This window comes from Choristoneura fumiferana, chromosome 26 (genome assembly GCF_025370935.1).
Source record: "Choristoneura fumiferana chromosome 26, NRCan_CFum_1, whole genome shotgun sequence".
In the NCBI taxonomy this organism is placed as follows: Eukaryota; Metazoa; Arthropoda; class Insecta; order Lepidoptera; family Tortricidae; genus Choristoneura; species Choristoneura fumiferana.
Window position 1 is genome coordinate 4,582,668 of NC_133497.1, and position 22,077 is coordinate 4,604,744.

The 22,077-nt window shown below is 38.8% G+C and overlaps 3 protein-coding genes across 4 annotated transcripts in view; 1 reads left to right on the forward strand and 2 right to left on the reverse strand.

The window, feature by feature from the left end:
* Positions 1–90: 90 nt before the first annotated feature.
* LOC141442965 (uncharacterized) lies at positions 91–8,135 on the forward strand. The gene is made up of 4 exons (XM_074108176.1): positions 91–702; positions 2,434–2,907; positions 3,726–4,113; positions 6,649–8,135. The coding sequence occupies exons 1-4, from the start codon at positions 292–294 to the stop codon at positions 6,897–6,899; spliced, it is 1,524 nt and encodes a 507-aa protein (XP_073964277.1). The 5' UTR covers positions 91–291; the 3' UTR covers positions 6,900–8,135.
* LOC141442963 (zinc finger Y-chromosomal protein-like) overlaps positions 8,128–22,077 on the reverse strand; it is a 91,533-nt gene continuing 77,583 nt past the window's right edge. For both annotated transcript variants that reach the window (XM_074108175.1, XM_074108174.1), the window contains exons 4-5: positions 11,540–11,671; positions 8,128–10,536 (exon numbers count right to left, since the gene is read on the reverse strand). In XM_074108175.1, the coding sequence (XP_073964276.1) occupies positions 9,401–10,536; positions 11,540–11,671 (1,268 nt within the window). In that variant the 3' untranslated portion in view covers positions 8,128–9,400. The remainder of the gene's footprint in view (positions 10,537–11,539; positions 11,672–22,077) is intronic.
* Positions 17,582–21,266, reverse strand: LOC141442966 (uncharacterized). The gene is made up of 4 exons (XM_074108177.1): positions 20,686–21,266; positions 19,760–20,161; positions 19,251–19,347; positions 17,582–17,930 (listed from the first exon to the last, which is right to left on the reverse strand). Exons 1-4 carry the CDS (start codon positions 21,103–21,105, stop codon positions 17,857–17,859), a joined length of 993 nt encoding a protein of 330 aa, XP_073964278.1. The 5' UTR covers positions 21,106–21,266; the 3' UTR covers positions 17,582–17,856.

The window sequence follows — 22,077 nt, forward strand, 5'->3', positions numbered from 1 at the left end:
TAATTTTACTTGATATTCAATTTACTTTTTCGATTGGCTAGAAAGGCTAGATGCCAGACTATAGATAATAAATTCAAAAACTTTTTAAATTTTATGAGGAAGAGGGAGGACGCTTACGGCTTATCTCGTCAATATGACGTTTCCTTTCCTCATTATTTATTTTGAATTGACCATTGATTGCTGTATTTCCTATCATGATTTTCACTGAAACATGAGTGAGAAGCGCAGTAGACAATACAAAAAACTCTAGCTACTTTTAACGCGGATTATTCACATTTTAATTTCACGAAAATGGACTCTTCTATCGGTGAAGAAGAATCATTGCAAGAAGGTGAAAAGAGCGCAACAAGAATGGATAACTTGCCTGCGAAATCAAGAGATATATATTTAAAGGCATACGAATCGTTTATGGAATGGTGGACTTCAGTAGGCGCTAAAAATTTTTCGGAGCCTGTACTTCTGGCGTATTTCAAAGAGCAGGCTAAAAAGAAGCAAGCGTCCACCCTTTGGGTGACTTACTCCATGCTGCGAGCTACACTCAGCGCGAATCATAATGTCCTTATTAATGGCTATCCTAAATTATTGATGTTCCTCAAGAGTCAAGCTAAAGGGCATAAATCAAAAAAATCTAATGTTTTTACAGCAGAAAATGTGGAGACTTTCTTAGAAGAAGCGCCTGACGAGATTTATCTTGTTATAAAAGTAAGTAGTATTTATAGCAGGCGGTTGTTCGTGTAATTTTTTTCACAAAGTACACATGTTACAACTTGCAACAACATTTTGTTGTAAAAACGTTTAGGTTGATCTAAATAAGAATAAATCTCCATCTTCATTTTACTTACAGGCATCCAGGTGGGGGGCGCGTGTTCACCCTTATGTAGTTAGTACTAGCTTTGACCCAAGGCTTTGTCCGTGTGGATCTTCAAACTGTGCATTTGTCAAAATCATGTCAGTTTTTTTGCTCCATTTTGACATAAAAGACGGACAAACATAAAAACACACTTTTGCATTCATAATATTAGTATGGATTCCATTGGTCCACACAAAGATGTTTGCTTCATCGTTTATAATATGAACTGTTTAGGAATGGGTTTTGCTCCCATGATCAAACACGACCTAGGGCTCTTCAAAGCTGTAGTGAATAGGTTGTTACCTGATCAGTAAGTTACAACTTTGGCCTCATCTACACTTTTCATCAGGTGAGATGGGGTCAATCACAGGTCAGTTTTATTTGGGCTCCACAGAATACCAGCATTACTGCACATAATGTGCGGCAACACATGCTGAGTGGAGACCCTTTTTGGTATCCTGTTGTGTCACCAAGTAACATAGTTTTAGTGCTAGTTTTAGTCTTAGTTTTAGGTGGTACTTATGGAGCCAAAATAAACCTTTCTTTCTTTCTTTCTAAAAAAAGGAATAGTCCCACTACTCATTTTTCAAAGTGCTGGCAACATTTCCAGCTTTCAGTTGACCCACCTGCTTGTTTTCCCCCAATCATTTCTCTCAACAACTTGTAATGAGGGCTATCGTTTTTCGTCTTTCTAGATTGCGTGAGGTTTTAAGTGTGGCTTTCAATTCAAAGTCTGTTATTACGGTTGTGAAAACAAAGATTAGAATAAAATCATATTTAATACACCTTAAAACCGTACCATAAAAATATTGAGCAACCACAATGTTGCGTTGTCCCGTTTTGTTCGGAAAAAAAAGGGAGGACAAAGTTTCCGAAAGACAAAACTGTCTCAAAACACAGACATTAATTGCCCGGTAACGCATAATTAATTTCAGGTAATGTAAAATATTCACAAAAAATATTCTAATTATAAATAAACCCGCGTAGCTCACCCAAAAACTAGATAGAGATATGACATTTCGAAGACCTCACGCTACACTAGCGCCTCTAGCGGCGAATTCATATGCAATAGCCCTCATTGATTTGGGTATTACATTGCGGGAGTTGTATCAATGAACTCCAACCTATTTACTTCTGCATTAAAAGAACTAAAATGCTAAGTAATGTTAAAAGTAACTTTAGCTAATAATGCTAAGTAATGTGGGCTTTTCGTGTGTGGTGTCTGGTCACATGAGTTGTAAAATCACCTTTGTGTATAGGTTGTAATAAGACTGAAGACCTTATTCATTTTCTTTTGGAATGTGATCAGAATTAAGGACATTAGAGACAGGTATTTGTATGGTATGGGCTTGTTCAATGAAGGTGTAAATGTAATTCTAAGTCGACCGCGTTCAGAAAAAGCAATGCTGATTTACAGATTCATTAGACAGGCCTTTGCATCCAGAGACGTGGTTTCAGTGCAAGGAAGAACGTAATATCTGTAGTGTGGTGTATATAACTGAGGCTCCCCATGAGGCTGACATAGTCACATTTGGCATACTAAAGCCTTGTTAATAAGAGACAAAATAAAAACTTGTTCACAGGTGGGCTTAGTGTTCGGGATATGCGGAGCTTGTCGTGCAGCTGAACTCATCAGAATAAGGCCAGAAGATGTCCAGAAGCATTCTGACCAAGCAATGCTAGTCAACTTATACTCCTCTAGTTCACCATCAAAGTTGGAACGGTCATTCGTAATCAGAGACGAATATGTAAAGATAGTTGAAAAGTATCAAGCTCTAAGGCCTCCTGACACGGAGCTTGATAGGTTCTTCATTAACTACCAGCAAGGGAAGTGCACGAGGCAAGCTATTGGTAAACAGAAGCTCAGCGAGTTTCCCAAAAAGATAGCTCAGTTCTTGAACTTGCCAAACCCTGAGACTTATACTGGTCACTGCTTGCGGAGAACATCTGCTTGTCTCCTGGCCCAGTCGGGAGCTGATGCAGTGTTGCTGAAGCAGTGTGGAGGATGGAAAAGCACCAATGGTATAGCGGAATATTTGGAAGGAACATATACTAAGGTAAGAAAACTTTTGTGCTGTTTTTGTATTTGGAAACCGTCAGCATAACGCTGATTTTACTTACAGATTGCGCGCGAGTTGGATGCAGAGCTCAGGAATGCGATAGTGTTGCGACCTTATTAGAATTAATGCTGACGAATTTATCGACATACAGAAGGTATGTCGATAAATTTGTAAAAGAAATATTATTTTAATTTTAGCATTATGTTATTATTTTTTTAACTTTCGCGCTTTAAACACATAATTATGTATGATTAAACCGTCAACAAAAAAAAACTGAAAGGAATTCGGATCAGTCATTAAAAAAAAAATATGGGGTGCAATATGAGTTTTAACGCGATCGATATGTGTACAGCTGTCAAGGACAGCACTACACTAAAGGCGACTGAGGGGAGGCGTGTGGATAGCGGGGGGAGAGGCTCCCGCCCTTCACCTCAGGCCCCGACTGCATTCAACTCGCGCGCTATCTGTACTAGAATTTTCGTGTGGAGTCATTTCCGTGAGCAATCGTATCTGGATATGGATCCCATTGATTGTATACTAACATCTTGGTTTTCATTTATGCTGTATGAAGAATAGCTTTTCAACATTTAATGTTCCTAGACTTAGCGTTTGAGTTTGCACTTGTTTGGTTTTGAGCTGTTGAGCTGTTTTTACATGAAAAAGTAACACATATAAACACACACAGTTCGACTTCTAACTGATCTTGATCATGATGTTGTGCGCACAGAAATATATTTTGATTTATATCCGTACTATAAATGTACAGTTTTAAGTTATTTTTCCCTTTTTAATATTTTTTTGTTTTTATTTTTCAGAGAACCAGAATAGATCCTCCGCGAATAATGCCGCAACCGACTGAAAATGAACAGGCTGAGTTTCTTCTAGATGATACTCAACAGTTTGAGTGCACAATAAATGATACTCCACACTTTGAGTCCACAGTAAACGAGACTCAATCTGAGTCCAGACTGAATACTCAGGAAACTCAAACTCAATGGAGTGATTTTGCTAATAACATTCCACAAAATCAATGGAATGAATCCCTGCTTGACCCGCAAGCTCAACAGACTCAACTAAAATCTGAGTCATTGGCTCAACAAGAGTCTATGCTCAATGATACTCAGACACGGTGGAGTGAGGGTGTTGATGATTCTCAATCGATGAAGAGTGATGACCCTTTTGATTTCATCCCTGATAAATACGGTGAGTTTGAGTTTTTTCACTATAATACTTAGTTTTAAAGGCCCGGGTACACATAATGACTTCCATGCGCAAAACGGCTTGTGCAAAAATTGGCACAAAAACTGTATGTCGTCCAAAAGCCAATGAGGGCTATCGTTTTTTGTCTCACTAGATGGCGCACTGTTGCGTGAGGTTTTTAAGTGTGGCTTTCAGAGTCTGTTATTACGGGCGTTAAAACAAAGTTTAGATTAAAATCATATTTAAAACACTTTAAAACCGTACCATAAAAATATCCAGCAACCACAGTGTTGCTTAGTCCCGTTTTGTTCGGAAAAAAGGTAGGACAAAAGTTTCCGAAAGACAAAACTGTCTCAAAACACAGACATTCATTGCCCCGTAATGCATAATTGCCATAATTAATTTCAGGTTATGCAAAATATTCACAAAAAATTTCTTATTATAAATAAACCCGCGTAGCTCGCCCAAAAACTATGAGATTTGACATTTCGGAGACCTCACGCTACACTAGCGCCTCTAGCGGCGAACTCATTCGCGATAGCCCTCATTGTGTGGTATACGGTTTTACCGTGTTAACGCTGACGCATGCTTGTTTTCATGACAGACCAGTTGGCGCTAATATCGTGAGGTTAGTTTGAGAACTTTGACATTTGCGTCGCGCTCTTGATTGGTTAAAAAAACTAAATGAGCCAATCGCAAGACTGAAACGTCAAACGGATCTCACGATACTAACGCCATCTAGTATTTTTTTGCCTGTCGGAAAACCCTCATTGGAATTTGCGCAAGTATAATTTTTTTATTTATTTATTTATTAATATAAGCACATACATTTAACAATATATTTACAGTACGCCATACTGTAATAGTACATTGTGTCGTAAGGGCGATAAATAAGGAATTACGAACGAGAGTCTATTAGATGTCCGAAGTCGAAGACTGAGGGCTTTAATGAGTCGATGTTCGTATTTCTAGTACCGCCCGTGCGACATAAATTTTTTTTTTTCATCACATTTGCGAGTAAAATTTTATATTTCTAAAAGATAAAATATAATTGTTCCAAATATTGGCGATACCTTAGGCAGCGCCGCCCTCCCCCTCCCCCAGCACGCGCCTCACGTGCGTGTGCGTGTGGGCCAGCGCGCGCAGCGCCATCAGCACGGGCATTGACTCATTGACCAACCTTGGGCTTCACGACAAGAAAATTAGTACGCATGCAATGACTCGATTTACCGACCACTTGTCATGACAGGCATGAGTCATTGCGCAGTCGAGGGTCGAGGTTTGATATGGCAGCAGGACCACAGGTAGCCTGCTTGTGACGAAATAGCAAATGTGATGAAAACATTGTATTTTAGCGAACATGACTGTGACAAAACAAATTTACTTTGTTTTGGCGTCGCACTCTGATACTAAAATTCTTGAGCAAAGTGAAAGTGAAGTGAAAGTGAATGGTTGAAAGTGTAGCCGGACCCTTAACCAAATTTCGAAGTGTTGTCCTCTGTTTCACCACTCTGCAGTGAGGGGAGGTAATGGTAACTCCCACCGGGTTGCTTAATTTTTTTTTCATTACGTCAATGATGATTAATATGGCATAGCATATGCGCCCAAAGACATACGTTACATACAAAGCGTTTTCGCTCGTCCTTTATTATCCGGACAGCTGAGGAGTGGAATGCTCTGCCAGCTCCTGTGTTCCCTGATCGGTACAATCTGGCCGTCTTCAAATCTAGGGTGAATGGGCATTTATTAAGCAAGAGTGCTCCATCTTAGTACAAATCTTCCCTTACCATCAGGTCGTGATTGTGGCTTTATTTCTGTATGAATAAATAAATAGACAACCTGATTAGTCTAGTGGTTAGAAAACCTGACTACGAACCTTGAGGCACTTGTCCCACCGCCGACGACAAGCGAGAAGCGAGTAGAGCGAGTAACTAGAAACGAGTGGGCGAGCAGCGAGAAGCGAGTGTAGTTTTGTCGCTCGGCTGTAAGCGAGTGTTCGCGTGCGACGGGCGATTACTCGCTCCACTCGACTCGCTCGTGCGGGGCGGCCGCCAAGCTGACATCGCTGAGCGAGTATCTATAGCTCAGCGAGTTTTATAGCTCTTGTCGCTGCGACAAAAGATTTAAGAGCGAGTTCTCGCCGACAGTGTGAACAGCCAGCGATCAACTATTAATATATGTGTCTCTTTTACTCACACAGGATCTTATATCTTTTGTTTGTTTCTTGAGCGAGAAAATAGTCGATAGCCAATCGTTTCCTCGCTGGCGGTGAGACAAGTGCCTGAGATCCCCCAGGTCCGATCCCCGGTCGGAGCAGATATTCATATCCATCCCAGCCTATATACGTCCCACTGCTGGGCACAGGCCTCCTCTCAGAACAAGAGGGCTTGGGCCATAGTTCCCACGCGGGCCCAGTGCGGATTGGGAAGATATTCGTATAATAAATACGAATGATGGTTTTGGAGTCTTCGTTCTTTTCCCTCTAGTCAAAAGGGATGTTTACGTGTATTTAAATTTACCATTTTAATATTTTTCCAGTGATGCCGCCATCGCCGCGTCCTCATTCCCCCTCTCCCGCCCGCTGTCCCCCCCGCACCCCGCTCATCACCGCGCTGGAGCGACGTCGGCTCAGGCTGGACGAGGTGCGAGCGAAACAGCTGCACGCGCGCGAGTTGGCCCGTCTGCGCGTTGAAGCGAGACGGGTAGAGGTCGATCAGGAGAGGAACGAAGTGCTGCGAAGGATAGCGGATGTTACGCAAGCGTGGGCAGAAAGGTTGAGCCAATTGTAGTGTAATACCAGGGATGTTGTAGCCGTGGTGGCCTAGTGGTTTGACCTATCGCCTCTCAAGCAGAGGGTCGTGGGTTCGAACCCCGGCTCGCACCTCTGAGTTTTTCGAACATTTCGAACGAAGCAGACATAGTTCTGGTTGCAATGAAGGTTTTAATATATCGATGTGGATTAAGTAAAGTATGAAACTACGTAATTAGGCTTTAAAATACTCGTGTGATTCTTTTATGAAACTCGGGTACACCTCGTTTCATAAAACCACACTCGTGTTTTAAGGTCCCTTATTACGTAACAGTTGCATAAACTACTGTAATTATTTTTTTGGAAATATAGCTCTATCGTTACTATTAATGTAAATATATTTCGTAACTAATAAATGTATCATGATCCATCATGGCCACAAACTATAAAGTGAACTGATTGTCATGGCGGTTTGTTTACATTTTGTGCTAGTGTCGCTCCCTGCGGAGTTTTGCGTAATATTCTCTATTGGATTTTTTTAAGAAGCCAAACACGTCACAATGGAATGAGAGTTGACCAAATATAGGCAGCAGAACGACGAAATGCTAACTATATTAGGCTGGTCTATCTCCAGTTTCATTATGACGCCTTTGGGACACCTGGCCCTTTACTAACAAGTCCAAAATTCGAACTTATATTATTTAATAAATGAGTGACAGGGACAGTACGATACGAACTTCGAATTCCGTAGTAGCCCCTCTGTAGAAGCAAATATAATTTTAGTGGAGTAGATCTCTTTAGATTGTAAGTTAAATATTACTAATATAATTCTTCAACTTATGTTTGTCCTTCGCTTTATATAAGACTGAATTTCAGTATTTATCTGCTATATTATATCACACTGCGGCTGCATTTTACGTTAGGTAAGCGACGAAATTAAAATACGTCGTTATTTCAGCGAACTATTTTATTTTATATTTCCGCTCATTTTAAACTGAGGATAATGCGGTTGAGGGCACAATAGAATACAATGTCTTGTTAACGAGATCGAGACATCTCGAAAAATTCCTACTATACCCGCCCTCCGCAGCGCTGTCCCCCAAGCCACCTTACTTAGCTCCTTAACGTTCACCGCTATACTAGCTAGCTAGCTATTTTTGTATACAAATCCTGATTCTAAGGCCAATTAAATCTAAGTTAATCGCTCACAGCAGGGATGTTGCAGCAGTGTGATAACCTCCTTAGCAAGTCATTTCGAAATAAATAGTTTTTTTTTTATATAATGTCTTTAATTTTATTTAAAACAAATTATAATTTAGAGTCACTTACACAGTGCAAAGTACGCATTGTGACATCTTACTCTCTTTTTATATCGCTAAGCAACAATGTTTATTATTAATAGCCAAGGTATGCCTGACATATTTTGAACAACTGCCGTTTGGTTGGCTGTCTGTTCGAGCTCATCTTGAAAAGGGGTCACAGAATGGTTCGCAACATGTCGGGCATACCTATAGATATGAAGCTGGTTACTAAAATTTCTAGTCTAGCGGCTAGAAACGGCTTATTTGGTTTATTACCATTTCTAGCGATAACTAGCGACTGGAAACGGCCGCTTACATTAATTGTATATTCACATGATTTAGTTAGAATACATTTAATATAAATATGCATAAACAATGACATTTGCATCTGTTTTATGAGTTAAAAACTCAAAATTCTCATACAAAATGTGAATTTATTTGTGATAGTTGTTTGGGAAATATAATAAGTGCTACTGTGTAACAAAAACAAGGGTTTGGCAATGAAAAAAACTATTTTTATTAATTTTTTTGTAATTAAAATCGTATTTTTTTTTAATGCCCAAATCGAATTGTTGAAAGTCATATAATTTACATTTGTCATCCCACTAATATAATAAATGTGAAAGTTTGTAAGTCTGTTTGTTTGATTTGTTACTTCATCAGGTCTAAACCGCTGAACCAATTTAGATGAAATTCGGTATACCTACAGATAGTTTGAGTCCCGGGGAAGGACATAGGATAGTTTTTATCCCGGAAAATTGCATAGTTCCCGCGGGATAGTGAAAACCGGTACCGCGGGTAACGGCTAGTATGTACTTACATAATATATCGTCACTACTTTGAAAATATTTCGTATCTAAAATCAATATGTCAACAAAATTGAACCTTGATAATGTTCATAAAGTTCACTCAGAAAAAATATCTATTTTGGGGTACGAGTTTTTTTCAAGTAGTGACAATATTGTTTGTTATAACCTTTTTTTCTGTGTATGATTAAATTGTTCAGAATTGTTGTAAAACAAACCTAACCTAAAGTTTAAATGGTCATAGTGAACGGAAAAATTTACGGTTTCGGCGGGAAAAAAAAATATGATTACGAATAACAAAAATTATGACTTTCAAACACACCCCGAAAACACTAGCAGTTTTAGCGAGTAAGATGGCTAATCCCTTCGTCTTTGCCATGCAAGATTTGAAGTAAACATACAAGATATGTATAATTTTGTCAGTAAATTTAACACTACACGACATATTCAGGATGATGCGTTTTGATGTGCCCTTTCAAGCTGCAATTCTGCACAAACGCCAGCCCACACACAGTGCAAGCAAACCTCCTGTCATTATTGTGTATCCTCATATGCTCCGTCAGCGTTTTCTTCCTAGCATACGACTTCTTACACACACTACACTCAAACGCTCTCTCACTGTTATGCTTCACTAAATGAGCAGTCAATTCACCTTTAGTATAACACATGTACGAACAAAACTGACACTGTATCTCCTTTTCTTCCAAATGACACCGTTTCATATGACAAGAGAGGTGATACCTTCTGTTATAGGTCTTCTCACATACATTACACTTGTACTTTAACGGTGCCAAGCCGTGCACTTCGACCATATGCTTCTGCCGTTTGAAATATTCAGCGAATCGTTCTGGGCATTTCGGACATTTGTTTTTCTTTAGCATTTTGTGTACGGTGTCTACATGCGTTCTGTATTTCTGTTGCGTTGTGAACATCTTCTTGCATGAAATGCAGGGAAAACTACCGGCTACATGTAGAGTTTTTATATGCACTTTTAGCCTTAACTTGTTCACGAATCCAGCACCACACTCTTCGCACACATAGTTCCTATAATGCTGATTCATATGTCGTTCTATAGAGCCAAAGGTCTCGAAGGTGAACTTACAGACTTGACACTCAAAGTTATTTTCTTCGCTCAATTTGAATGGTAACACTCTATCTTCGACATTGCTCCATTCTTTCTTGTGCTCTTTACTTAAATGTTCTTTAAGAACTGTTAAACTTGGCATATCTTTATTGCATATTGTGCATTTCAAGTTAGTAACATCAACATACATAACCAGACCGTCGACTGTGTATTTGTTCATTATTCTTTTTATGTTAGTTTTGTTTTGTTCTTCGTGCTGGTGCTCTTTCAAAGCCTGTAGGTTCTCGCAGACTTTCCAGCAGTAATAACAAGGATAGCCCGATCTGTTTTTACTCTTGAATGGGGTGACATTTGAGTTTTCTAGTAATGTGCAGATGTTGTTGACGTGGGCTAACTTTTCTGTCATGTAGATTCGCTTGTTGGCTAGCTTTGTGGACTTTGAATTCTTCATGGATTCTAGGACTTTGTGTGAAGGGATCTTTTTGCCTGAAATAGAGATATATAATTTAATTTTTATAAGCCAATAACAACCACGTTTTGGTGAAAGCCCAATCTGACCCGCCAATATTGTGGGGGCGAAGGAGGCGCGACGCGGTCACGAACAGTGACGTCATCTATGACGTCGAGTGATCGCTCGCGCGCGACGACCAGAAAATCGAAGTTCGTGTCGTTCGGTCCCTCTGATACTTATACTATTTAATACGAGAGCGAGAGGGACGGTACGATACGAACTTCCGGCTTAAGGCCCTTTGTGCCTTAGTTGGATTGGAACCATACAGAGGGCGTTATAAACTTACAATCGTTGCGGGCGTTTAGTGGAACGTACCCGATGAGGGAAGGAAACATACAATGGACGTGAGATGTAGCAGAAGTAACTACCCAACCCAAGGGTAAAAATAAAACAAAGTAGACCACAAAAGTGGACAACTTTTTGCTATCTTTAGATTTGTTTTAACAATAAAGATAAAAGATTTATCCATTCATGGGAATTTTCACTTTAAATGCAGCTTTAATTTACTTTTTAGAATAAGGTAACTTTGTGTTCTTTTTACTTAGAACCATTAGCACTATTGATTTGGACGAAAAAAAAAGTGCCCCTAATTTTTTGACAGCTTTGTGACCTTTTTGGGTCGTACGCATAAAATAATGTATTTAATGTTATGGAATTATTTATAAATCTACTAACATAGTTGTAAGATTTAACATTACTAACCATCTATGGACATACGTTTGAAATAAATGGATTATTATTATTATAAAAATCGTATGGAAAATTGGGGACGTTTTTCTTCGTCGAAATCAATAATGCTTGTGATTTTGAGTAAGATAAAGAACCTAGAATTATAGGAATTTAGTGAGTGATTAATTACACACAACTACATGATGAACTGATTGCATAAAAGGAGAATGAATGAATGTTTTAATCCCGCTGATATTACATGACTTATACCTAGTTCTGAAAAAAAAATAAGCAAAAATGGCGTCACACCTCGCAGTGAGTCGAGATGCGACACAAAAGTCTTGCAGATGGAGTAGAGTGACCGTCGCGTGGGCAGCCGCGCCGAGCCTTTCGGAAAGCGCGCCAGCAGCGCCGCCTCGCCCTGGATCATTTCAGTCCCGCCTGAAACACGAGCAGATCGAATCATGAGCGTATCGGATCGGATATTTGAGCGCTATTTAACCTCTTTTCTGGGTTTGAGTAGCAACTGGTCTAAACTCCATTTCAATAGAATCTGACAACCTGTAAGTCGAGACACTTAGCCAACTAATATGAACACCGGTTTGCCTGGGTCTTGCTAAAGTGACTATTATTATTTTTTGATTCCTTTTAAATTATAACCATAATCACATCAACGGAGAAAGTGTGCCCACATTAGGGTGTCTTAAATGTCTAGGAAATTGTCAGATTCTATTGAAATGTACATGGTTAAGTAGCAAGAGATCTAAAATTCTTTAACTGGAAATCGACGGGCGGAGTTCATATTCCGCAGCCTTGTCGCGACTCCAACATAAGTAAACCTATGTTTTTTTTTAGTTTTCACCAAAATCCATAGATATATATCCTCGAACCCTGCGACCAATTGCTTCTTAGACCACTTGTGTAGGTACTTAAATCAGCTACTTTTTAGACGAAGTGATACTATGTACCACTTTTAACCCACGAACGCATAAGACAGCGCACAGGGTACAACAGGGCGCCGCGCGCGCCAAGTCAACTTAACCTCTTAATTATGGAAAACTGGGGAAGTGTTAGAGATGAATGTGGTCATAGTCCCCCAATGAGGCTGGCATAGTCACAAAGATGCGCATAAACCTCTAAAAAAAAAGAAAGGAAAACTAGACTCGGCGTAATAACTTTTATATAGACTTATCTACTTAGACTAAGGGGCTGTTTCACCATCCATTGATTAGTTTTAACTGACGGTTAAATGTGGTGCCGTCTCCGTCTATTCGAACAAAACAAATAGAGACGGCATCACATTTAACCTTCAGTTAACACTAATCAATGGATGGTGAAACAGCCCCTTAGAGTGTATGAGTATTCTATGCGGTCTATGTCGAACGAACACGACCTGTTATTCTGTGGATTATACCTAAAAGGGCGCCAAAGGCACGACTCGCCGGGGGCGCCTATGGCTAAGACCGGCCTGGCTGGCTGACAACACTGGTTGAATTTTATTTTATCTGTGAATCAGACCAAGCAATACTACACTACAATGTAGGCCCTTGTCACACTTGTGAGTTACGAGCGTATTTTCTATAGGTACCTGTCTACAAATATCAGTCGCGGCAAACTTGTTGCGTGATCGCCTTCATACAAAACAGGGATGTAACGGATGTGGTTTTATCGGAACCAAAAGCGGAACAGATGGTTTCAATTTAGTTTATCGGAACCAGAAACGGAATCGGAACCGGAACCGGAACAGAATCGGAGCCAGAGTGGGTGGTGGGTCTACTAAACTTGAGGATCTATGGGTAAAGTTTCGGACTCTCGCGATCACAATCAAATATAGTTTTCGCATACAAAAACTGTCATTTTTTTTTTATTACTGGATGGCAAACAAGCAAGTTTGGCTGAGTTAGATTATGATCGCGAGTGTCAGAAACGTTACATGATTAGCCCTCTGTTTGTTTTTGATGTACGCCGCTCATGTCCATCCGCCGCGCTAAGCATTGGCATCCGATATAACTTCCGTTTCAAAAGTAACGGAACCGGAAACGAAACGGATGTTTAATATCAAACGGAAGTTCCGACTTAACGGAAATGGAATCGGAGCTCCGTAACATCACTGATACAAAATATCCTCGCTACTCTCAAGTGTGATAGATAAGGGCATTACATTAAAACTTTTCAATTCACAGATGGTTAGTCTATAACACTGTAATGAGATTTCATTTTGTACCGTGTCTTACCGCAGCCTGCAAAAACATACATACTTGGGTGGCCATCGAGCAGCAAGATTCTACTTCTTCACCTTCAAAGTCCGACTCCTGTTTTAAATTCCCGGAGTCAATTTCCACTTTGACATCATAACTTTTCACTTGTTCTATTGCTGCTGAAATCAAAATACATATGTATATAGAAATAAATTGAGAAATGCATGTTTGCTATCTCTTCAGAATGGCTGCACTATTTGGTTAATTCTTCTTTTTTCATTTCTATTGGTCATTACAGGGTTCATCAGTCCACTGCTGGACATAGGGGCTCTCCACTCAGATCGGTCTTGTGCTTTTCGCATCCACCGCGATCCCGCGATCTTAACCAGGTCCATCTTGTTGGAGGGCTACCGACAGCTCGTCTCCCGGTCCGCGTACGCCATTCGACCACCTTTTGTCCCCATCGGCCATCAGTCCTGCGAGCAATGTGCCCCGCCCATTGCCACTTCAAATTCTTCAGTCTATTACGGTAACCTTAGTTCTACTGCGGATATCATCATTTCTGAAAACTGTCCCGCAGAGAAACCCCGAGCAAAGCCCTCACCATAGCCCTGGGAGGCTTTGAATTATCATGAGGGTACTTTGAACTCTCAGATCCGTATGCCAGCACTGATCAAAGACTTTTGTCTTCAAACACTGCGGTAATGCATGGTGCATTTAAGGTTTACCAGAATGATAACTCCATACAAAAAGTCAGTGAATGAGAAAGAAGATGAATTTCTTATTGCGTATGCGGGCAGTTATTGTGGGTGCATTGGCTTATACATATAGGGTTATTTTTGTGTGAAGATATCAGTATTATAGAATTTCGAATTGGCAACCCAACATCCTTGGGTGGGCACTGACCATAGTGGGGTGGGCGCGGCGCACGTACCCCCCCCCCCCTCCACCCTTATGTGCGCCTGTGTTTTAATTAAAACATTACAACTTGCCTCACCTTCTATAAACATGGTGCCAGCCTCTGCGACACCCTGAGCGAGTTTCTGCTCCGAGTCCACCACTTGACTCCTGAATGTGATTGCATCTCGGAGCTGCTGCACACACAGCAGGCATATTAACATGGTATCAGCACTCTGTAATAACTGTAGAAAAAGGAGATTTTAATATAGTTAAACAATGTCCTTGTCTGTCTGGAAAAAGCCTTTATCCCATAGAGGTTTGTGGCATGAACTCTCAAAGTAAAAATTTAATTGCAATTTATTAAACTTAATACCTACTAAATTAAATCTAAAAAAAGGCCCCCGTGGCATGGTGCCCAAGAGGCTGGCAGCATTCCCTCGTTGAATGGCGATGGCGATTCATTGAGAGAGATAGCTGCCAGCCCTTTGGTCTTCAGTAGTGTCGACCAAGCGCGTTTGCACTTCTTTAATTAAATTTTGTGCGCTGGGACCCCAAGGACCCAGGGTCTCAAATCCGACAGCAAGTTTGCATGCCGAACCGAGACCCTGGTATTTTAATAGCAATTTTAGATTAATTTATAGTTCGAATTTAAATCACAAATGGAAAACTATTTTGTATCAATTAGAACCCAAAAATAAAACTATTTTTATATTATTCATATACAGAGTCATTCACGATGATGCGTGCCGTGGTTCTTATTACAATGTCATTACATTAATGTCTAATTTTGACAAAATCACGCGTCTTCGTGGATGGCACTAGGTATACATTACTAAACCAACAATATTTTTATTGATTTCTGTAAACTTCAACTAAAGATTCACTGACTGATTCTATGTGGTGATTAACTTTTTGGCTAAATCGAAAAAAAAAAACATATATTTGACATAAATTCAGTCATTGTTATCTATAGGTCAAATTGTAAAATTCAAAAAACTTGATACGTCACACAGTGACACATAAGAGAGACATCAAAAAAACTCTTCAGTTACATAATATTAAAAACATATCATAATTTAAGAACCTTAATTTATATTGTTTTGCTGCGAACAAAATAATATCATAATATTCTTGTTTTTTTTTAAACAGTAAGAGTTAGGCCAGTGTATTTGGAGAAATTAACCTAATGTGACCTCTTGAATGTTAAAAAGTAAAACAAAAATAACATGTTTTATACATACTTTTGTTTAATTGGCCTGCCAAGGTATTTAAATTAATAATTATTGTAGAATGATGTGTAAACATAATTCTCTCTTCTTTAATTCATTAGCACAGTTTTTCCTACAAATTTAATAACGTTTTAAGGAAATACTGAAATTTTCTATACTTACTTGTAGATTGAAACACGCAACGAACATATCATAGTAAATTTCTTTGACCCCATTTGAGTAGTACACTTTCTTAATGTTGCGATGGGCCCCCTCAGAATGACAAATTCTGCACTGCCCGAAGCTTGGTCCATCCATTTTATCAAAATACTATGAGAGAATTTAGCTAAATAAAACACTTAACATTTTTTTGTAATATTATTGAAATGCAGTCTCTTCTTTCACGTATTTTGCCAAATTATCTCACATGTTTTGATGAAGAATACATCACGGTATAATTTCAAGTGTATCTGTCTATATATTTATGCGCTGCTAAGTTAAAATTAAATTGTACCTATAATATTGGAAAAGATTAAAATAAATGGCATATATGGTCCATTTCTGAAACCTAGATACTAAAATGACAGTCTGAATCTGAAATGTCAAATGTAAAAATAATGTGGCCAGCATAAAACGAACAGTGCTGCTCTATGATTTCGGTTTCCGATATAATTGTAAATAATCGGTAAAAATCGGTAACATTAAAACATTCAATATTCTACTTTCTATTAACATAAAACGACATAAGCGTCAGCGGGATGGCAGTTTTGCAGTTCGTGTATAGGGTCAGGCCCCTACAAAGCCCTATACCCTTATACTACGAAGTGCACAATTTGAATTTCGTATGTTGCCATCCCGCTGACACTTATTAATTAAGTGCCCTACATGTTAGTACGTCACGGATCCGTTCATATCATATTTTATACACATAACATAGGTACGTACAAAATCTTTCGGTGGTAACCGGTTGCGGCACATCACCATTTATGAGACGCAAAACACAGGTAACACATGAAACGTCATTTTAGTATCTCGGATTAAAAAACAGACATAAATCGTTGTACGATTTTATCACATCACATCAATGTCAAAGGGTGACTGACACTTAGGGATATTCGATATGTCAACGAAAACATCGATGTTTACAATGCGATACGTCGAATCGATCCGATGTTTTGAAAAGCTATCGATATACTCGATGTATCGATGTTTTTTCATAAAACATCGGATCGATGATAACCTGATAACCAGTTAATTTCACAAAAACTCAAGTTTGACCACTAAAATTTGTAATATTGTACATCTCAAAACAGGTCATCTTTTCAAAGTGAATGGTTTTGTATGTACTTACAAATTATGAAAGGAGTTAGATCTATTATTTTATGAAAGATTTAAATCTAAACTTTAATAAATAATGGATTAACATAACCGTCATATACGAAAATTTTCACTAAAACGTAGTGGTTATATGCTCTTTGATTTTCATTCTGAAAGAATTACCTGTTTTGAGATGTACGACCCGACCCGTTCATTTTCCAAAGCGTCGGAGTGACAGCGCGGGGCTAATCCGATATTCGTGGCGTTCCGTCCCTCTGATACTTATACTATTTGACAGAAATGTAAAACAGTTATTTTTTTTTATTCAACTGGATGGCAAACGAGCCAGAAAGAAAGAAGAAACCAGGGGTATTGCAGATGCGTTGCCCACCTAGAAGCCTAAGATGGGATACCTCAAGTGCCAGTAAATTCACTGGCTGTCTTGTGTCTTACACTCCACGCCGAAACACAACAGTGCAAGCACTGCTGCTTCACGGCAGGATTAGCGAGCTAGATGGTGGTAGCAATCCGGGCGGACCTTGCACAAGGTCCTACCACTACCACCAGTAAGCTCCCGATACTAACGCCATCTAGCGATATTTCTCCTGTCGAAAAAGCCTAATTTCTGACACTATTCGTTTTTTGTTGTTATTGAAGCATTAAATAAGCAATAACTAATTTTAAAAGTTATTTTATTACTATATCGAATAAAAACAAATACACGGACACTCCTTTGTCTACGCGTTCGAATTCGAACGCATATTTTTTATTCATCTTATTTATTATTGCTAATATAACTGAAATCAATGCCGCGTCACACCATTAGCTGTCAGTCTTTCAAGAAAAGCCATAGCTACGTCTGCTATCCTCTTTAGCACAGCATTACACTCAGCGTCGGCCTCTACCCGTCTCGCTTCAACCTTAATCCACTCCATCTGACGCCTGTGTTCCTCTCTCTCTCGCTCTTCGTCTCTTTTAAGTTGGCGGTTTAATAGTTCCATCGTTAGGCTTGTTTTCGGTCTCTGACGACTACGGAAGGCGGAGTGCGGAGAAGAGGCTGCGACGGTTGAGGTGGTACTGAAAAATGCATTTTTTTTTTCAATGAGGTATTCCTGACAGGCAAAATATCACTCGATGACGAGAGGTCTATATGACTTTATAGTCTTACTCTCTTACTTGTAAATTTAGTTCAATTCAAATTTAGGAGAAAGTGGCTCCATCAAATTTTTTGATGATTCTGCCAATGTTGAGGTTGACTGTGACAGTGAGTAGGTGGACGTCTTGTTCGATAATCTGCCAGTTTTCAGAGGATAACTACCAGTTACTAGGCTGTTTTAACCCGTCGAACGCCCTGCGCGCCACAGTGGCGCGTATCTAAGTACTAGTCCAAAATGACCAAAAAAGTCGTTGGTCGCGCGACGGGTTAATTATTGAGCCAATCATCACAAATGTGACATATGTTAAAGTTGTCAAATGGACCTCACGATACAGGCGCCATCTATACTCCATTCATTTTAACATTTTAAACTTAACAGTAAAATTTGCACACGTTATTAAATGAAACAACAATAGTTATTTATGTGGCTGGTGCATAATGAGAGGCATTAAAGTACGAGTGTGATAATATGATCACACGAGTGTTTTAATGCCCAATTATGTATAGCCGCATACATAACTTTATCTACATGCATATCATAAGTTTTCTATAATATGTTCAGATATGGCCTGTATTTTTAAGTTAGTCTTAGTACATGCATGTCATAAGATTTCTACAATATGTACAGATATGCATTGTTAAAACAAGTATTACCAATACTTTAATGTAAACATTAAGATGCACTGTACTTTAATGTGAACATTAAGATGCACCCGCAGATACCAGGTTTCTTAATAAAGGCCATTTGATAGTCGTTTCTGAACATATAATAGGGAAGTTATGATATGCATGTAGATAAAACTATTTAAAATTGTGTTAACTTCTGTAATAAAAACAATAAATGCCGCCAATTAATGTATTATGTAAGTATTTTTAGTCCATTTGTGTTCGAAATACCGAGAGACGTGTGTTGCAATTTGACCGTTAATTGAAACCTTAAATTAAACGGAGTAAAGAGATATTCTACCTGCCACAAAGTCCTCATTGGTTATTTCATGATACTTATTTGAGGTAAAGTTGCTGATAAACTTGAGTATTCACCAGTAATGAGCATTCTAGCGAATATTAAATTACAGTACAGGTAAGAAGCTCACAAAACAAAAAGGAACATTTTAATTAGATTTCAGGTAGCAATGTTTGGCTCTGTGCTTGATTCTTGCTTTGGCGGATACTCTATGTTCTGCTACAAGTGAATTCTCAAGTTTATCAATATCATTGCCTTAACAAAAACCATAGCAAACCTTTAACATCAATGAAGTCAAATGGCATATCGTTCGCTGCTCTCTCCACCTTGACAGTTACGCCTGGAGCCTGCGTGAGGGCAGGCTGCTCTATTTTCTGGAAAATAAAAATATAGTTTAGTTACGCTACCTGTCTACATCAAGGCTGATCAAACCCAGATCCGCTGCTACCAAGAAGAAGGAGGGAGGAATGGTCATTTTTCAGACTGTAATATGGGTGTTACACAAATACCAAAGTAAAAAGGGTGTAAAAAATGGTCCTTTATAAAGAGTCCATTTACAATATTTGAAAACCGTAGTATCACTGTATGACTTACTGGCAAAAAATAAATATATTTATCATTGGTATGCAAATCCTGTTTTAGTAAAATGAAAGAGCAAACTATGTAGAATGTTTATGTAAATTTTTCCATGGTCTGACCGGTCTGACCGTTGTACAACATGACAGCTTACTAGGGTATCAGCTTGTAGATTTTTCATCATAAAGATGTTTGATAAAAAAAAATAACCTTTCTAAACTCAATCAAATCTGAGGTATTAGACAACTTGAGAGCCGTTTTCCGGAAACAATGTCCTGTGTACTTCTCAGGGTTCGGCAACTTCAGATACTCTGCTATCTTCTTCGGATACTTTTGTATATTATTCTTTCCAATAACTTGGTGTCTGCACTTGCCCAGATTATAACGGATGAAGAATCTGTCCGTCTTCATGTTTTTCGGTCTTAGTGCTAAGTATTTTTCAACTATTTCAACATCTTTGTTGAGGATCATGAATGATCTTGCTTGTTTTGATTGTGATGCCATTACATTAACTAGTAACAGTTGATCAGAGTGCTTCTTGATGTCTGTAACTCGAAAATTTATCATTTCGATGATCCGACATGAGCCATTTATTCCGAAAATCAAGGCTACCTGTAACATATAAAATATAAATGAAACAATAATATATTTGGGTGAGGCTCTGAAGTGTTTCAACCGTTTCCTGTGAGTTATGAAAATCGCAATCATGTGCAGTGTTTACTCGCAGATTAGAAATTGGGTTTAGTTTGTGGTCATTATGCTTACATTTTCGTAATACATAGAAAAAGTGGTTCAAACATTTCAGAGCCCCATCTGTTACTTAAGAAGTCATTATAGCTTAGTGTTAGTTCAATCTTGAGCGGCTACTTCCAGCTCTTCCTGGTCGAGACCAATTTAGACAGCCTTCTTCTCAACTAAGGGGGCATTCAAGTATTCATCACCACCATCATCATATCAGCCGTAGGACGTCCACTGTTGGACATAGGCCTCCCCCTTAGACCTCCAGTTGGCAGTTGCCTCGGTTGGAAGTGGCTTGCATCCATTGTGAACCCGCAACTTATGAAGATTTTTGAGATGTAACGCGTCATAGTTTTTCTCATAATTAACTTTTCAAACAGCTTCTATTTCTGACATACCTTCACAGCAAGATAGATGTGATCCGGTGCTTCTTTTAAAAAAGTCTCAACTTCTGAAGCAGTGAACATTCTAGACTTCTGCGATATGTATCCACGAGATTTTTGCTTAATAAAAGCCTTCAAGTTGGAGTACTTAGCGATATGAATATTCTTTTTAGGACCCAGTGTCGCTTTCAACATAGAATATACGGCCCAAAGAGTAGAAGGCTGTTTAGTTTTTGCTAACTCTTTAAAATAATCTAATAAAACTTCTTCCGAAAATGACTCCACGCCATGTAGCTTTTTCCACTTCATAAAATTTGCGTATTGAAGAATGTAACCACTTCTTGATTTTGAATTCAACAAATTCAACATCGCATTTTTCGCATCACTAGCTGCACCTCCTGGATTTAATGTTTCGTCTTCACTCGAGGAGCTCATTCTTACTAATTCTTTAAATTATAAAATTTTAATTAATAAAACTCCAATCACAAGCAGTACCTATTTGGTATTTTCTTTTCTTTCTGCTTCTGCTCTGCTCTATCTAAAGGTGGAGGTGGAAACACACATACAACAAGCAACGCGACCGCGACATTTTTGTTTATTTTTCTTATCTGTCAGTTCGACTGTCAAGACGAGAGTTACCCTTATCATAATTTACTAATCCCCGAAAATTCCAAAAGTACGTTAGACAATAAGGCCTCAGCTCGGATTCGGCTCATGGAAAACGGTTTGACCTTTATAACCTCGTAACGATAACGAACAAGCTGTTGCTGGGCGTCTCATACCGATTCTGTGATGTGAAGACTAAGTAAAAAATAAGACATTTCTGATGGTTCAATTACTTTGCTTTTTTCGAAGTAGATAAGAAAAAAAACAACTACAAAGTACATGACATTTGAAATTGACGTTGACAGTGCATTATCTTTGCATTGCAGTTTGCTTGCATTCATAAAATATAATTTTATTTAATAAATAAACACACAATATACCTAAACAAATAATTAAACAAATATAAATACAACTAAAACTAACTTACTCTAGTCCTAAAAGTATAATTGTGCTGTGTTTACTATGTTTATTTATGTGCAAGCAAAACCAATCGCATTAAGTATATCGTTATGCTAATATGCTAAAGAACGCTCAATTCAATCAACCTAAGATGTCATAACTCTAATAACATTTAACAAGTCCGAATACCGTGCTATGGAGTCAGCCGAGGCGGGACAGTCGGCGGTTCACTAGAGTTTGTGAAGTGCGAGGCTGTAGTTAAGGAGGAGCCCGAATGGGAGTGTGACGCGGGCGAAGCTCCACAGTGTGTCTTGTACGGCGAACATGAAGTCAAAGACGAATTGATGGTATTCGGGCCAGAGGTATTGCAGCAGCAAGACATCACAAGTCCAGTCAAAAGTA